This window comes from Zonotrichia leucophrys, chromosome 8, assembly GCF_028769735.1.
Source record: "Zonotrichia leucophrys gambelii isolate GWCS_2022_RI chromosome 8, RI_Zleu_2.0, whole genome shotgun sequence".
NCBI lineage: Eukaryota > Metazoa > Chordata > Aves > Passeriformes > Passerellidae > Zonotrichia > Zonotrichia leucophrys.
The window spans coordinates 763,281-780,194 of record NC_088178.1 but is presented as its reverse complement, the minus strand read 5'-3'; the positions used below and the strand labels follow the sequence as shown (position 1 = coordinate 780,194).

General features: G+C 50.4%; 1 protein-coding gene across 5 annotated transcripts in view; it reads left to right on the top strand.

Moving 5' to 3' along the window:
- The window catches only part of MTA1 (metastasis associated 1), a 71,075-nt gene extending 60,945 nt beyond the window's left edge, over positions 1 to 10,130 (top strand). For 3 of the 5 annotated variants that reach the window (XM_064719220.1, XM_064719219.1, XM_064719217.1), the window contains 3 exons: positions 1,630 to 1,661; positions 4,373 to 4,524; positions 8,488 to 10,130. In XM_064719220.1, coding sequence (XP_064575290.1) covers positions 1,630 to 1,661; positions 4,373 to 4,524; positions 8,488 to 8,626 — 323 coding nt within the window. In that variant the 3' untranslated portion in view covers positions 8,627 to 10,130. Of the gene's footprint in view, positions 1 to 1,629; positions 1,662 to 4,372; positions 4,525 to 4,663; positions 8,467 to 8,487 lie in introns of those variants that run through there. The other 2 variants (XM_064719221.1, XM_064719222.1) reach the window with 2 other exon arrangements.
- Positions 10,131 to 16,914: the final 6,784 nt, after the last annotated feature.

Below are 16,914 nucleotides of genomic sequence, written 5' to 3'. Positions count from 1 at the left end.
ACATCTCAGGGTTTCTGTGAATGGAGAAAACATAATCTCTCAGTTATGGAAGGGGGAGGAGAGTAACAAGTGCTGGAGCTTAGCTCTGAGGCTGACAGATTCTGGCTGCATCCTGCTGGCTGTGCTGTTTCCCAGCATCCATGGAGCCCTTTGTCCATCCATCCATCCATCCCAAACAGCTGCTCACAGCTGTGGTTTGGATGCTGTGCTTGCTCCCATGTAAAAACAATTGATTATCTGGTGCCTGCACTGCCTTTGTCAACATCCAAAGGTTGTTACTGGCCTTCTTACTGGTGCCTGGTACATCTGTCCTGCAGGCTTGCTGGGGATATTTTTGGCAGCTGTTTCTTCATCTCTGTGGATACTTAGGCACAAAAATGCAGCAAGAGCTGAAACCATGTGTCTTCCCATTTGAAGCAGCCAACAGTTTAACATCTACACAGGATGGAAAATACACTTGATATAAACTGATGATTCTAGTGTGGTATATTGTGATATACTCAATGCTCAGGAAAATGTCCCCTGCTTCACCCTCCTTGCTCCTGACACTACTGTGCCCTGTGTTTCCTGTGTCACACTTGATGCAAGAACAGTTTTACCAATGAGAACTTCCAGGAACCTGCTGGAATACAGACCATGAACTGTGAAAGTTCATTCTTGCTGGTTTCTTTAAAAAGTTTTTAATCCCAGCTAACTCTCTATCAATGGGAAGATTCAAAGATCATCTGAATGTGAAAGGAGGATTCATACTGAGACCTTTTGCAGACAGCAATAGCATTTGCTGATGCCTGTCCTGTAGGACCTGTTGGATTTGCTGCACTGACGTTTTGGTTCTCAGCCAGAAGGGGCTGAGGAAGGTGGTTTGGTGCACAGATGGTGATGCAGTGGTGTTTTCTGGGGATGTGCATCTTGTAAAAGCCAACAGTGCTGGGTCTCCCAGTCCATTCTGTGCCAGGCTGCGCTGCCTGACAGCACAGGCCTTTCCCTGAGATCCCTGCAGGCTCCTGTGCAGCTGGGGGCAGTGTGAGGGGTGCCTGAGAGCCCAGCCAAGCCCCTGGTGCTGTGTGTGCTGGCAGAGGGCTCTGGCAGAGCTCAGTGGCTGTGCTCTGTGCCTCAGGAGGTGTTTGCTCGTGGCAGGTTCAGCACATCCGCTCTGTTTGCTACCAGCCTGTAGCTGACGTCGGAGCTGAGCAGTTCCCAGGGGACCCAAGGAGGATAAGGAAGATTCTGTTTGTTGCTGCCTTGACAGTGAATAATGCCTTCCACTTTCTCCTCCTTGACGTCAGAGCGAAGGAGAGTGTCAGATTTTTCCCCAGATGCACAGCAAGGCTGGGGTCTGAAAGGGAGGTGTGCTTCTAGTGCTAGTGGGAAGCAGGGTTTGAGTGCATGGAGAAGGGACTGGGCAAGTGGAACGTGTTTGTGACTTGGGGCCTCTGCTCTTCAAACCACGTTGCCAAGGGAGCTTTTCCCAGTCACCTTCCTAGGAGGGCAGAGTCAGTTCAGTAGGCAGCTCTAGCTGAGCAAAACAACACAGTTGTAATCATAGCTGCGTGTGTTTTGATTTTGTACTTTTTTCTGTCTTGGAAAAGCAATGGTCTTACCAGCTCTATTCTCTTTCCTGTTTGTTAGGTCTGCCTAACCACGGACAAACCAGACAAATGGTAAGAGAATGTTCATTTAACCAAAACAGGGAAAAGAAGAATTATTAACCCACAGTAGATAGAACACCCCATTAAACCGTAGTGCTTCACTTCCACCTTTGCTGTTTGCAGCTGGTCATAATTCCCAATTCACTGAAAAGGGAAAAAATATTGTTTTGGGGCATCTAAATCATCTTAGTGGTTAAATACAATTTAAACCTCAAATCTATCTACCTTTATATCTATAAATGAGATCCTGTTTTGAACAGAGCATGTTGTTTCTGCTCATGCAGAAACTGAGTGGCTGCTTCCAGCAAAGTTCTGGGATGTGTTTCTAGGTGGAATGTGTTTCCCTGAAGGAGAAAAGTTTAAATGATGGAAGGGTTTGTTTGGAAAACAGTTTCTTTTTACATTTTTTTAGCAAGTTGGTGTGCAAGTTACCTGCTGAGAATGCTTGTATTTTACATTCTTTATTTTTTTTTTTGAGTAAAAAATATTTGTAGCCTTTCATCTGTTGTGCTGAGTTTAATCAAAGGACAGAAGCAAATAGCCAGTCTGATTGATATGTGTCTGGCAGAATGCTTTCTCACTAAATTGTGAAGGGGCCAGTGCAAAGGCTGTGCATCCCTTTCCCCCCTTGCACGTGGCTTATGGGAAACAACTTCAAGCACACGTTTTCCCCCCCAAAATGGTCACTGCACAGTGGTCACAGGCTTTGTTCAACCTGACAGCGTCTGGGGAGGTGAGCACTGGCCTGAGGGGAGGCCAGAACGTGGGTGTGCCAGGCTGCCTGGGATGACAGAGCATTCCTTTGGTCTGTTCCTCCATCTGAAGGGGTAAATTGTACTCCTCCATCAATTCAGCTTCATTCCGTGCCACTGAGAAGACTGGCTACTTGTTTGTGTCTGCTGAATAAACCAGCTGAGAGCAGAGGGAGAAATCTCTGATGACTTCATACTTTTTAGGTGTTTTAGTGTGAAACTCCCAGAACTGCCTTGATTCCATGTTGCCCAATCAAGTGGGAATGAAAAATTAAAGGTCCTCGTTTAGGATATATCATTTGAAATAGATTTCACCATGTAGGCAGAGAAAGGGCAGCCTGGAAGCACAGGGATGCCCTTTCTAGGTATTTCCAGTAACTTTTTCTGGAGTTGTTTTCCTGTGTATCTTGCATATGTGGAGAAAATATGCTTTGCAACCTTAATGAATGGATTTTCTTGGAGAAACCAGGAGGGGGTAAAATAAAGCCATCAGAAAAGCTTTTATTTGAAACCTTTTGCTTAACAAATGTCAAATCTAAAAGCAATTGTTGAAGTGTTTCAGTGGTCTGCAGTGGTGCTGAAGCTGTCTTGTATAATATGGAGCTGGGCAACTAAGAAATTAAATTCTTATTGCACTTGTGTGCAACAGTTTTCAAGAGCTTAGAGTTTTAAAAGGTGGGAGGTTGGTTTGTTTAGCTCTAAAGCCCTGATGCTCTACAGGAAGCAGATCTTGCTGTAGAGCAGTTGATTAAGGCTGGTCAAAAAATAAGTCATTATCATTTTGTTTTCTGCTGAGATACAAAATGAGATAGACACAGGGGTTTGTTGGGTTTCTCCCCTTGGTTTTTAGACTGAATTCCTCCCTTTCTAAGTCAAGGTGTTAAAATTCAGTTAGTTACTGCAATGACCTGGCACTAAAGGATTTGAACATGTCCACACCATTCCTTTCGAGGTGGGTCTCCCAGGGCAGACATCCCTCACACACACTCAGTTTCCCACTCCATGGGCAGAAGGGGAAGCCTTGGTGCATCTGGGGAGATGGCCTGTGAAATACCACAATTGAGTTTATGCCAGGGTGTTTTCTGACCAGCTTTAATTCATGCATATCAAATTTTCTGGGCCTTCATTTTGCATCTTTCCCAGCTGCTCAGTGTTACTGATTTCAGTGGGATTTCTCAGTGTGCTGATCAGCAGGAAGAGGGGCAGCAGCACTGGACTTCAGTGATCAAGGACAGCTGCATTTGAGAAGCTTAACACTTTGCTCCCTTTCATCTGCACCTCTCTTAATAACAGCTCATGTTTTTCCAGCTGAGTGTAAGGGGCTTACTGTGAGTCTGGAAAATGATGCCTGTGTTGATTTGCAAAGCAAATGTGTTGTTATGGGAAGTCTGTGGTGTTCAATACTAACAGGGTTTTTATCATGAAAGCTGCTAAGCTTTGTAGTACTACATTTGTTTTCAACAACATATTTAATTCTATACTATCCTTATTAAATATTGACCTCCCTAGAACAAAAAGGACATGGGTAAGTTTGGTACTGCAGAATAACTCTAAATTCTGATTCTTGTATTTGATTTGCTCTGTAGCTAATTTCCTTCCCTGAAATCAATAGAATTGCTCTAGATTTATGGTAGTAGCTGAAATCTGAGTCTGATGCTCAATCTTTTGAACTTGATGTCATCTTTCAGACACAAGGCACAAATTATTGGTAATGCCTCCCATTTATTATTTGTCCTGTCGCTGAAGTATTGCTGTCCTATTGCATATCGAAGGCGCCTGACTTGTTCTGCTTGTGAACAATTGCTTATGTGTGAACTCTGTGTTCAGTCTTGGGCCACAGGGGGAGGTATTTACCTTAAACTCTCAGCAAGCCATACAAAAACTTGAATTCTCTTTTCCGTTGCGTGCTTAGCACACGTTGCTGCAGGTTTGTTGCAGGCCATAACTGTGCTGTTTTATGTATCACGTTAGGGACCAAGCCGAAACTTGCTGCTCAATGGGAAATCATACCCAACAAAAGTCCGATTAATTCGTGGTGGATCCATGCCTCCGGTGAAAAGGAGGAGGATGAACTGGATTGATGCACCAGATGATGTTTTTTACATGGCCACTGAAGAAACCAGGTAGGAAATGGGGTGTTTCAGAGGATTTAAGGGGATGTCTGTTGTTTTGTGGGTGCTGCAGCTGGTGTTGTGGTTAGAGGGAGGGAAATGATCCATGCACTTACGTTCCAGAGAAAGCAGATTCTTGTTCTTCTTGCAGAGCAGTTGCTGTAGGAGATGGATGCCAAGGGGAGGAAGGCTGAGGTGGGAATTCACCTGGTTCAGACCCATCAGTGCCCTCACAGGTCCCATCTCAGTGGGACAGGATAGGGCTCTCCTGGCTCATGGGTGACACTGAGCAGCAGAGCCTCCTACACACACGTCCTCCTGCATGCTGAACTCTGGCATTGCTCCCCAAGACATCTCCACGTGTCTGGGGGTCCTGGAACCTGCCAGTGACAAAGGGTTTCTACAGGCTGAGCTGACTCATTTCTCAGTGATTTGCATTTGCCACCAGTAGCAGTGAGATTGAGTCCCACAGTGTCAATCTTCCTCCTTTGGTGGTACAGCTTCTGCTAGTCCTAATTCTTCTTGTTGGTCTGCCCACAGGATAAAAATAGTAGAAGAAAGTTTCCTTGTGTGAGTTTCACTTCAAACTGTTTACAAACTGCTGACAGAGTGGTAGAAGCTATGTGACCCAATCCCTCAGGCAAAGTTCCCAGTACTGGTATTCCTAGGATGGGAGTGTTGCTCCTGGGTGTGATGAGAAGCTAGAGAAAAATTGGCTTGTGTGGTTTCCTCCCAAGAACTTGATGCCTCCCTTCTGGGTAACCTTGAGGAAGGTCAGAGCAAAGCTGCAGCCCTGCTTTCCAGCCCTCCCTGACAGCAGACGTGGTGTCTGGCTTCTGTCTTGGTCTGAAGCCTGGAGTTATCAACACTTGCACTCTCAGTGAGTGCCCCAGGAGCAGAGCAGCATTTACCTTCCCCTCCACTTGCAGAGATGGACCTGGCAATTACTGCATGTCTGAGCCCCTCAAGTGACTGAGGAGGTTGGGAGTTTTAGTGCTTTGTCTCTTCTGGTACTGCTAAATTTGGCACTGCTCTTGAGTCTTCATTTGTTCAGCACAAAGGTCACAGTTGAGAGTCCTGGTATCTCCAAACTTCTCCTTAACCTGCAAAGCATTTCAAGTGTCAAGGAACTATTTTGTGAGCTTAGTATCAAAGATGGGCTTTGTAGAATAGGTAGTACCAGTAACATTCAAATTACTAACCATTGATCTATGGGGTGATCAGTTTTCAGTGCAGGAAACACCTTGTTGGAACTCGGAAGACACATGAAATGAATTTCCTGGTCAGACTTGTTCCTATGGACACCTTTAATGCAACTGTGCATTTCACACCAGCTCCTGTCTTTGCCATGTCTTTCCCTTTTCCTTTCTGTGCCTGCAAGATGCTGTGAAAGAAAGAAGTTATATATGGAATTCCATATAGAATTGAAAATAAAGTGAGAGAAGGATTTCATTTTCAGGGGGAGCAGTTTTCTGATTACTGCTGTTGCTGTGATACAGAGGTACTGGGATCCTGGTGCAGCTCTCAGATTCATGTGCCATTGGGGACACAGGGTGAGCACTCCTTAGATGCTCAAGGCTTGTTTCATAATCCTGCATCTAGGGAGCTCTTTTTGACATCTGCACCATCCAAGGCACATGAAACACTCCAGGTGCATGGTGGCAGCCTGTCAGTACAAGGTCCTGCCCTTTGACCTGGACAGACCTGTGACAATAGTCATCCAGTGTGGTGTTGGTTGTGACAATAATTTACTGTAGACACAGAATCCTCTGCTCAAACAGAACCACTGACAGAGGCAGGAAGGATCAGTCCCGCAGCAACCAGCACAACTCTAATGAAAATCGTGGTGATAGACATCAGCTCAGTAAGATCCTATCACTTCCATTTAAAAATAGAGAGAGAGAGAGAGAGAGAAAAGGAAAAAAAACCACCCAGGCTTCTTTGTCTGACAGCCATGCTGCTTAGCTGAGTGATGAGTGGTGAAAGGAGATTTTTGGCAGGCTGTGAAGAGCAGGGAAGCCTGAGCGATGGAGCATTGTCAGTGGCACGGGTTTTCTGTCGGGCATTTCACCTCTAACTTTTCCCTGAACCATCTGCTGCATTCCAGTGTCAGGAATGTAAGCCTTGTTTGTGAGCTCTGAAACAATTTGAGCTTTGTGTTGGCTCCCTAGCAATCAATCTAGCTGCAATATCTGCATCTTGTCCTCCAGCTGAGGGTCAGGCTGTGTTTTCAGTCACAGCAAGTAGGTTTCCCTGAAGGTTTACACGCTCCCCCTCTCCCCTTTTTGTGTAGCTGTGTTGAGAACACAACAGAGGCGCTGGAAAACTCTGTGGCTCTGAAGGAGCAGCTTGAAAAGTTGGTGGAATGAAAGGAGTAAGTTTTGAATTGAAGGCTCCCAGTGAGGAGCTGGCATTTCTAACTCAGGCAAGCGCAGGCAGCGCTGACCTGATCAGAATCCAGAGTGCTGCAGGACGTGTTTCTGATGGCAGCCTGGCTGATGGAGCACACACGGGTGCTGCAAGGAGCTCTTCTGGCTCAAAGTGGATCAACTGCAGTCAAACATCTTGGAAAAGTCATTATATCAAGATTTTATTTTCTCTCTCCCCCACCACCACTTTGCCAGCTTGTTTTCACCTCTCCTCACCCTGTCGCCTTTTAGTTTGAGAGGGTGCTGGGGAAATGGGGACACTGGGCAAACAAAAAATGTGTCTGTGTAAGTGCAGCAACTTGTCCTGCTCAGTGGGCAAAAAAAACAAGTGAAAACATGACCAAATCTGATAAGAAGTGATTCAAAATCTTCAGCTGAAGTTGATGGTTTGTCAGTTCTGGTGGTGCCAAGGGTAAGTTTTTGAGGATAAGGGAGGTATTTTGACCACTTTCTTCAGCAGCCATCACATCTTAAAGGCAGAAATCATAGCACAGTGATAGGCATCAGCTCAGTGAGAAGCTCTCTCTTCCAAATAAATAAACCAAACCAACCAGCCAAAACCACAACCAACAAAAGGGGGTTTTGGCCTCAATAGTGTTCCCTAAATAAAGCTGGGGGATAGGTGGCTGAAATGTGGGCTGCAGAGCCCTTCCTCTCTTGTCTCTCGTGGTCAGGCAAAACCTTGTTCTGTCAGGAGCCTGTGAGGGAAGGCAGTGCTGCCTTATCAGACCCTTCTTGTTGCCCCAGTTCCTGAGCTGAAGACTCATGGTGGGTACTGGTGGGTATACATAGTCTGTACATAGTGGGTACTCTTGTGACTATTTATTATTTTCCTTTCTAATCTCTGTGTGCCTTTGACCACCACAGCATCCTCTGTATAGAAGAATGCCTCATTTTAATGACACAGTACATTTTTCATTGTTGCTGCATTTTGGGTTTGGATGGGGTTTTTTAATGATACCAGGCTCAGAGATAAAGGAAGTATTAAGAAAACAAGCAATCATTCAGTATTTGTCTCTGTCTAATTTACTTTGGTAATTTTAAAGCTTTGGTGTGTCTTTCTGTCCATATGGAAAACAGCTTCCTGCATCTGATAGGACTTGTTGCCAGTGTTGTACATATAGGGAAATCCTTAACCAAATACAAGGTGTGAATATTGCCCATCTCTGGGTTGGGCACACACAGTGTGGGAGAAGGGGAAACAAAACACCCTGTTGGTGTTGCCTTGGCTTTGTCAACTTCCCCGGAGCTACCTGCAGCACATCAAAATAAATTCAGAATAAATCAATGGTGTGGAAACTGGCTGTCGTGACTATTTCAGTGCTTTGTTCCCAGCAAGGCACCCTAGTCCTACCAGGCTGGACCAGAATGCCTTTTACAGAGGATGCAGTTTGCTGTTCACTGGGGGGTTTGTAAATCAGAGAATGTGAGTTTGCCAGGGCAGCCATTGCAGCAGGAGCCGTTGTCAGCCAGCCCAGCAGGCGTGTGCGGGCCCCTGGAGGAGCGGAGCCTGTGTAATCCGTGCCTTTCTCCCTCCTGTCTGCAGGAAAATCCGCAAGCTGCTCTCCTCCTCGGAAGCCAAGCGAGCCGCCAGACGCCCCTACAAGCCGATTATCCTGCGGCCCATGCAGGCGGTGCAGCTCCGCCAGCCCATGAACGATGAGCCCATCATCATCGAGGATTAACGGCGGCAATCTCCTGCAGCACCTACTCGAGTTTCCATGGCTACAGCATTGAGCTAACTGTTGAAGAGAGGGAACTTTTGAGGAACTGTTTTGCATCTTTTAAACCCTTAAAAGGAACTCAGCCCTGCTCTGAGCCTCTGACCACAGACTGCTCTCTCTCTCTGTCTCTCTCTCTCTCTCTCTTGCACTCTCTCCTATCTTTTTTTCTTATTTTTTTCCTTTTTTTTCTTTTTTTTTTTTATTTTTAGTAGCCTCCTTTCCCTTTTGCTTCTACCCTTTTTGTAGAAGGGGGAGGGAAAGTAAGTTTAACTTATTAAGAGAATGTGGACTAGTACTTTTTAGCTTTGTTTCCTCTTCTGATGTACGAAGAGCTAGAACCCTTCATTTTGTGACTGAGCTATCGTTGCAAAGCCATTTTATGAGGCTGTGTTGTAAGATTTCTCTTTTCTTTTCTCTTTTTTTTTTTTTAATTTTGTGGACGGTGCCATTTTTTTAATTTCATTTATATTATTTCTTTTGTAGATAAATTTCCAATCTTTGACTGATATTTGAAAATAGGAGCTGAAAGCCAGCCCCAGGTTCAGCCAGTTTTCTTTGGTCCTGTCCCTTCTGTTTTTTGGATCTTTTTGCACAGCCAGTTGTGCTCATGCACAAGACAGACCAACTCAGGCTGAGAAAGGAGTGAGCTAAGAACTGAAGAACCTTGCAGAACATTACACTAACGCTGTGTGCAGTGGAGCCAGGCTGCCAGAATTAGGTGTCCTTACTCTAGTTGCTCTCTGGGAGATGTGGCCCGTGGCATTTCTCATTTCTCCCAGGAACCAGCATTTGCGTGCTGCCTTCTCTGTGACATCTGGGATCCTACGTGCTGCTAGCAGTAGGCCCAGCAAGTGTAATGAATTGCTTTGCTCTGGCTCCAAGAGTCAAGTACACCAATGCCCAGGGACATTTTGCTTAGAACTCTGAACCTGTTTGTGCATCAGTGCTTTTGGACACGTTTCCCAGGATGAGACCTGGTTTCTCTTTAATTGCGTTACTGTATGTTTCCCATTTTGAAGGGACTTTAAATTGCAGCTGGGTTTTCATTTGAACACATAGTGTCTGAATTTAAGTGGTTTTTTCCCCCCTTGACATTTCTTGTGTTTGAGGTTTCTTGCATCTCTTCAACTTCTTATGTATTTGCAAGTCTGTATCATTTCTTTTTCATATGTCTTCTCACGGCAGTGCATTTGCTGGATGCCCTGCTCGGTTTTGAAAGGATGTAAACTATCATTTGCAACTTGTGCTGATCTGTACATGTACCTGCCTCAAGCAGACACAGCATGTAATAACCCCCAAGTCATTCCATATGTGTCAGCGGTGAGATGAGCCAAAGTTGTATTTGGGTTATCACAGTCCAACCGTGATTCTGTGCAACTCTGTTAACCCGCCGGGTTAGACGGAAAGGAATCCCCACAAAATGAAAACAATTCAGTTAACTTTACTTAATAAACCTGGAAAGTGAGCTTTTGTGAAACATCTGCTTTTTGTCTCTTCTGAAAAGCCGCCCTTGTTCAGGTTCCACATGCCTGGGGCTCACAGCCCTGCACCTTCCATCCCATCCCTGGGCTGTGTCCTGCTCTCCAGGGTCCCTGGGCCTGCACTACAGGGCAAGAGTTCGAGTCACTCGTAGTTTGATTCCTCCCCTGTGCAGTTCAAACATTTCCTTGCGCTTCAGAGGCGTCTCCCTCCTCCTCCTCCTCCTCAAACAGGCAGCAGATGCAGGGCTGGGCGTCTGAATGAGCCCTTTGTCCACAGCAGCTCCTGGTCCTGCTGCTCTGGGCCTGCCTCTGGCGTGTGGCAGAGGGACATCCCTGGGGGTCAGCAGCCCAGCCCGTGGGCAGTTCTGAGCTCTGCGTTGCTCTGTCCTCCCACATGAGCAGCATGGGCTCCTCTGCATTGCTCTGTCCTCCCTCATGAGCAGCATGGGCTCTGTCTTTGCTCTCGTTTGCTGCTCAGGAGTGCTGAGATTCACCCCGTGGCTGTGAGCACCTGTGCACCCTGGCAGGTCTAAGTGTATCCTGTGCTACAGGTCAGGCTTTCCTGTCCTCAGCTTAAAAGTGAGACAGGACAGCCATTCCCGAAGGATGTGCTACTCAGGAAGGGCACAAAAGCCCTCAGGCTGCGAGCAGCACCAGTGACCATTGGCAGTTTTACTTGGTCACCATCAATCCTTAGGATTAATCCTCTGTACTCTGTACGGGAGAAACAGCGGCTGCAGGAGGGTTTTGTAACACTTCTGTCTCTGTGAGGGCAAGCGCTCTTGTGGATTCCTTCTAGTAGCAAAAGGAAATCTGAACGCATCACGTTGGAAAACCCCGGTCTGAGCTGGCTCCGCAGTGCCTGGGCTGGGGCAGCTCGGACAGCCCCGAGGGGCTGGAGCTGCTGCTGTTCTGGGGATTCGGGGACTGGAGCAGCTCGGACAGCCCGGGGGTGCCGGGGCTGCTGCCGTGCTGGGGATCCCGGGGGAAAGGAGCAGCTCGGACAGCCCGGGGTGCCGGGGCTGCTGCTGTGCTGGGGATCCCGGGGCCGGGGCTGAGCTCTCCATGAGCCCGGCAGAGGCTCCGGCTGCACCGAGAGCACAAGAACCACTTGGGGGTGCCAGCCCTGCGGTTTCCAACAGCTTAAAAGCTTTCTTGGAGCGGCTCCAGAGATTGCTCTGGGAAGGAGTCCAGGCAAGGAGAGCGAGCACGTCCTGTGCTGCCCTAACTTTGAAGGACCCTTGCGTGTCCTTCAATAGAGATGCTGTTTTCTGGCGTGCGGTAGCAGGCTCCCCTGCCATGTGTTTGTTTCACTGGCTTACATTTGTACCAGCTTGGGAGGGAGGCTGGAAGATCCCTTTGGCCACCAAAGGAAAACGCTGCCTCTTGGGAAGTGCAGGGAGTGTTAGGTCCAGGCACTGACCCGTCCAAGCCTGAGGGGTCACTCCCTTGAGCTGCTGCTGCCACAGCCCCTCCTGTGCCAACCTCTCCTCTGTATTCACATTCCTGTGCTGTTGCTGCAGGAATTGCCTTTGGTTATTCACCCTCCTGCTCTAGAGCCTTGTCAAAATAGAAATGTTCACACAGCTGGGGCAATGTCCCATTTTCCAGGTCCCTTCCTCTCCTTGCTTCCCACCTCCAAAGGAGCCCCTGAGATTGCAGGGGGAGGAGAGCCTGGAGCTGGGAAATGCTTGCCCACCCGGACAGGCCAGGTCTGTTGGGATGTAATAAGTGTTGCCATGTTCATTTGGGTATTTTCCCTTAGCTGTGTGTCCCTGGCATCCCAATCCTTCCCTCCCCTCTCTGCCATGCGGACGTGGGAGCAGAGATGTCACAGGCTCAGCTGTGATCCCCGGGAGAGCACTGTGCTCACGTGGATGGAGCATGCTGACCTCCAGACTCAGTGCCATGCCTGCAATTTTACAGGCTTAAAAAGAAGCAGGAAGCTGCTCAGGAAAGTATTTTAAAAACAAAACAAAAATCCAAACATTCCTACAATACTTCATGCCAAAATGCTTTTGCTACAGATTTAATTTTTTTTAAAGTTAACTTGGGTGTTTTGGGGGCGCTTTTTTACATTGCATTTTGCATTTTACCAGCTTGTCAGTAGCAGCTCTCTGTGATCTCTGCTTTTGCTGCTGTAACATGAAGGCAGCGCCCTGACCATAACAGCACTGATGAAACAATATGAAAAAAAGCAAAGTATGACCAAAACTAACAATTCCAAACCTGGCATTCCTGCTGTGGGAGGAGGGCTGTAACTGGGACACTATTGGAGAGTTGTAAAACAAAATACACGCTGAAATTTTCTTTTGAAATGGAAATTTGGAGCCGGTGCCAGCTCTGCTGCGGGCTCTGGCTCTCTGTGCAAGTGTTACACAAGCCAGACCTTGGGAAGCTGGAGAGGCTCTTTGGGATGGTGGGATTGCATCACGGGGGAGCTGCTTCCCACTGCCACACGAGGAGGGGGCACTCACCTGTTCACTGGGGATGAGCAGTGGCACTGGAGGTGTGCCAGCCTGCTGGGGGATTTGTGGGGACAGCACAAATAAAATCTGGCAGATTTTGACTATGACAAGAAAGAAGGAATTTGACTAACTTACAGAAACTGGACCTTGAATCTTTTCTATTTTTCTTAATCCATCAAGAGGGCACAGACGTAAAAACACCATTAACCCAAATAAGCTTTGGCAGCAGCATTAGAGGAAGAAAGGAAAGATCCCTGCAGAAAGGCAAGTCGAGGCATGACAGCCCTCTCTGGCTGGTGAGAGAGGGTTTGTTGGGGGTTTTTCCTGTAAATGCAGTCAGTGCCTTTCAAGGTCAGCCTGCAAGAGCCAACAGTGATGGGATCTGCCGTGATCCCCAGAACATGAACGTGTCTGGAGTGTGGGTGGTGTTTATGGCCCTTCCCAAGGCAGGAGGCTGGGGTGCCCCACCTCCCCCTGTCCCTCCTGCCCTCGCTTCCCTGCCTGGGCACTGGCAGAAGGGTTTTGCCCTGCCTGAGCAGCTTCAAAACCTGGTGGCAGACTCAGTCTCTGACAATCACGTTTCACCCGTGCAGGAGGAGGAAAGCTGCCTCAAGAAAAGACACACAGTAAATTCAGATGGGTTGTGGGGCTGGGGCTTGTCTCCACCTCTTATTCAGCCTGGAAGAAAGTCAGGGCAGGTCAGGGTTGAAGCACACTTGATTCCTGCCCTGGGCTTTGCAAGTTCATTCACCACATTCCTGGAATGAGAATGAATAACATAAATTCAGCATCTTTCTGCAGACAGCTTCCTCCCTTCCCTCCTGCAAGGGGACTCTCCACCTGGATCCAGTGCTCTGTGGGATGCTGGCAGTGTCATGGGGAGCAGATTTACAGGTTCTGGCCAGAGGGTTTCAGCCAAATTGTGCTCATTCAGAGATTTTCCATCTGAGCAGGAGCGAGTTTGTTCCCCTGCCTGTGCTCTGGCTGCCCCCAGGCAGGACAGGAGGGAGGTGAACGTGTGGAGCCTGTGGGTGAGAAGCCAAGCTGAGGTTCCCTGCATTCCAGCAAGATGCCCAAAATGTCTGGGGGAACCAAGGCCAAATGCATCCTGGTGGGTGGGTGATGCTGATGGAGAAGGAGAAGATGGCGCTGTGGGGACATTGCAGCACTCATGAGGAGCGGGGTTATGTGTGTCCAGTCCCTTCCCTACCCCAGGGCTCACTAGGAGTGTCCTGGAGGTGCATGTGGGGCACAGACACATGGAAGTTGGGCAGCCCCTGGGCACACTGCTCCTGCTGCTGTGCCTGCTCTCAGAGCCACATTGCGCCATGGCCAGCCCGACCTCTGCCCACAGCACGGCCGGGGGGGCCGTGGCTGTGCCAGGGCTTAATGTCCAATTGCCCTGAGCTGAACTTTGCCACTGCAGCCTGGGTCCGAGCACAGCCCGTTCCTTGGGACACCCTTTCTTTCCCTGGAAAACCTGGGGAGAGCCACCGGTGCCAGCTCTGCAGTGGCCACCCCTGGCTGCTCTGCAGTCCCACCGTGGCTCTCACGGGGTTTGAGAGCTGTGCTCAGGTCTCTGCAGCTGCTCTCCTGCCTTTGCTTGGCTGATCATGGAGAGATCCCTCCTGCCCCGAGCTCTGCATCCTCGGAGGGATCACTCCACTCCTGCCCCAGGGGCTCACACCGAGCTCTGCATCCTTGGAGGGATCGCTCCTGTCCCAGGGCTCCAGCTCTGCATCCTCGAGGATCCTCCTGCCCAGGGGCTCACACCGAGCTCTGCATCCTTGGAGGGATCGCTCCTGTCCCAGGGGCTCACACCGAGCTCTGCATCCTCGGAGGGATCATTCCTACCCCAGGGGCTCATCGCACCTCGGAGGACCTCCGCCCCAGGCTCCACGAGCTTGTCGCCGTGCAGCGCGCTGGGATCCCCGGCCCAGGCCGGGCTGGCAGCCACGGCCCCTCGAGAAGCGGTCACAGGGACAATGGGGACACCCATCCATTCCAGATGGCAAGGACAAAATCTGTAAACCTGTTTATCGCAGGCGTGACAGCGCTATCGGCCCTGCCTGATAAGGGCAGGGGCTGGGATGCCTTTTAAAGGAGAGGAGCGAGGAGTGGGTGCTTGGAGCTGCAGGGCCCGCGGCGCCGGGGCCGGGCGCTGACGTGCCGAGCCCTGGGCAGTGGCATGTGCTGCCTGACGAGCCCCAGCCCCTGCCAGCCCTCGGCCGCCCGTCCTTGGCCCCTCCATCTTCCCTAGGCTCCTGCTAATCCTTCCTGATGCTCCCTCCAGAGCTGTGCAGCGACCCTTGGGCAGCAGGGCTGGGTGCCCGGCGGGCGTGGGGCTGTCCCCTGCTGTCCCCTGGCTGCCTCCCCACCCCAGCCAGCCCCGGGCTCCTCGTTCTGAGGGACAGATGTGCCCTGTTGCAGGCAGGGCGCTGCCCTGCTCGCCGTGTAGGACAGCCAGATCCACGCTGGCATCCAGGAGGGCTGTGGAGAATAAATGCAATAAGAAAAAAGTGCATTGCCAGGTTTTGTGAAAGGCTCTTTCTGTTGCATCCCATCACAGGGAGCTGCTCCCAGCCCATGAAGGGAAGGAAGCCCAACCACTTTTTCCATGAAACTCCTGCCTGCCGCAAGGATCTGAGGCAGAGTTGTTATAGCTGGGGTGTCCCTGGGCAGTGGCTGTTCTTAACCACCAGTCCTGGCTGTGGGCTGTGTCTGGGACATGGGAGTTCCAGGGGTGGAAAAAAGAGAAGTATGTCACCCTGGGGTGACCTTGTCACAAGGCACAGAGGGCCCTGGGCCTGTGGCTGCACATGGTGCACCAGCCAAGGCTCTGCAGGCCACACAGGGATCACTGATCTTTGGGCACACCAAGCCAGCAGCAGGGGATTTTCCCATAACCTCTTTTATTTCTGCCCCCCTCCCAGCCTCTTCTTGCCCTGTAACAAATCCAAGGGGTCCTAGGTGCCAGAAAACACGAGAGCAGAGGAAGGCTTTCCAGCTCCCCTTAGGAGCAGCTCTGTCTGGTCCATGAGTTTTTGTGGTATTTGTATCTGAATGAAGAAAAAAGAGCTGAGGAGAGTCAGCGCGGGGAGGGGGAGAGAGGTGAGCCAAAGGAGAGGCAGCCTGGAGGGAGTTATTCCTTATTTATTTCTCACTTTCCCTTAATCTCTGCACAAAGCTCTCTGCTTTCCCTGCCCCGGGCAGGGGTCCCAGCCTTGCACTTTTTGCAGTCTCCTGGTGGATGCAATCCCTGCTCCAGGGCCAGCCCAAAGGCAAAGCCCCACTGTGTCCCAAAACCCCTGCCAGGTCCTGGGCAGCTGCTGCTGCTGGGACAGGGCTGCAGGACCAGCTCTAGGATGGGTCTGCTCTGGGCTCAGCTTAGGATGGGCTGGTGCAGGCTCAGCTTTAGGATGGGCCTGCTTTGGGTTCAGCTCCAGGATAGGCCAGCTTCAGGCTCAGCTTTAGGATGGGCTTTAGGATGGGCCTGCTTTGAGCTCAGCTTTAGGATGGGCCTGCTTCGGGCTCAGATTTACGATGGGCCTGCTTCAGGCTCAGCTTTAGGATGGGCCTGTTCGGGCTCAGATTTACGATGGGCCTGCTTTGGGCTCAGCTTTAGGATGGGCCTGCTCGGGCTCAGCTTTAGGATGGGCCTGCTCCGGGCTCAGCTTTAGGATGAGCCTGTTCGGGCTCACTTCAGCCGAGGAGGGGACACTGCAGGATTGTGGCTCCTGCTCCGCTCCCCGCAGCACTGAGGGAAGTGGCCGGGTTAAATCTTGGCTTTATGGCGGGGAAAGGCCCCGCACAGCCCCGGAGTGGGGACTGAGGCACGGGCAGTGCCCCGGGGCGGTGAGGCTGCCCCAGGCTGGAGGCTGCTGCCATCCGCAGCTCAGGAAATCCCGAGGGCTGCAGGAAAATGGGTCACCTCCCGCCACTGGGGACACGGCCCCCTCGGCGGGGACACCCCCGGGCACTGCTGCAGGGGGCACGGCCCGTGCCAGAGACCTCCCGGGGCCGCTGAAAGGCGCCTTTGTCACCCGCTGCCAGGGAAACTCCAGCTCAGCCCTCGGGCAGGGACGGGCCCCTCCAGTTTCTGACGGAAAATGCATCCTTTGGTGAAAATTATTAATGTGCTCTCTGGGGAGAGGCACAGCGGGGTCGGGGGTGTCCCTCACGTGCCACCACCCCCCTGCCAGCATCCTGTGTCCCCTTGGCAGGGACTGTCCCCCCTGGCACTGGCTGTGCTGTCCCCACAGCAGCTCAGCCATCCCTGCTGGCTCTGCCTGTGGCACCC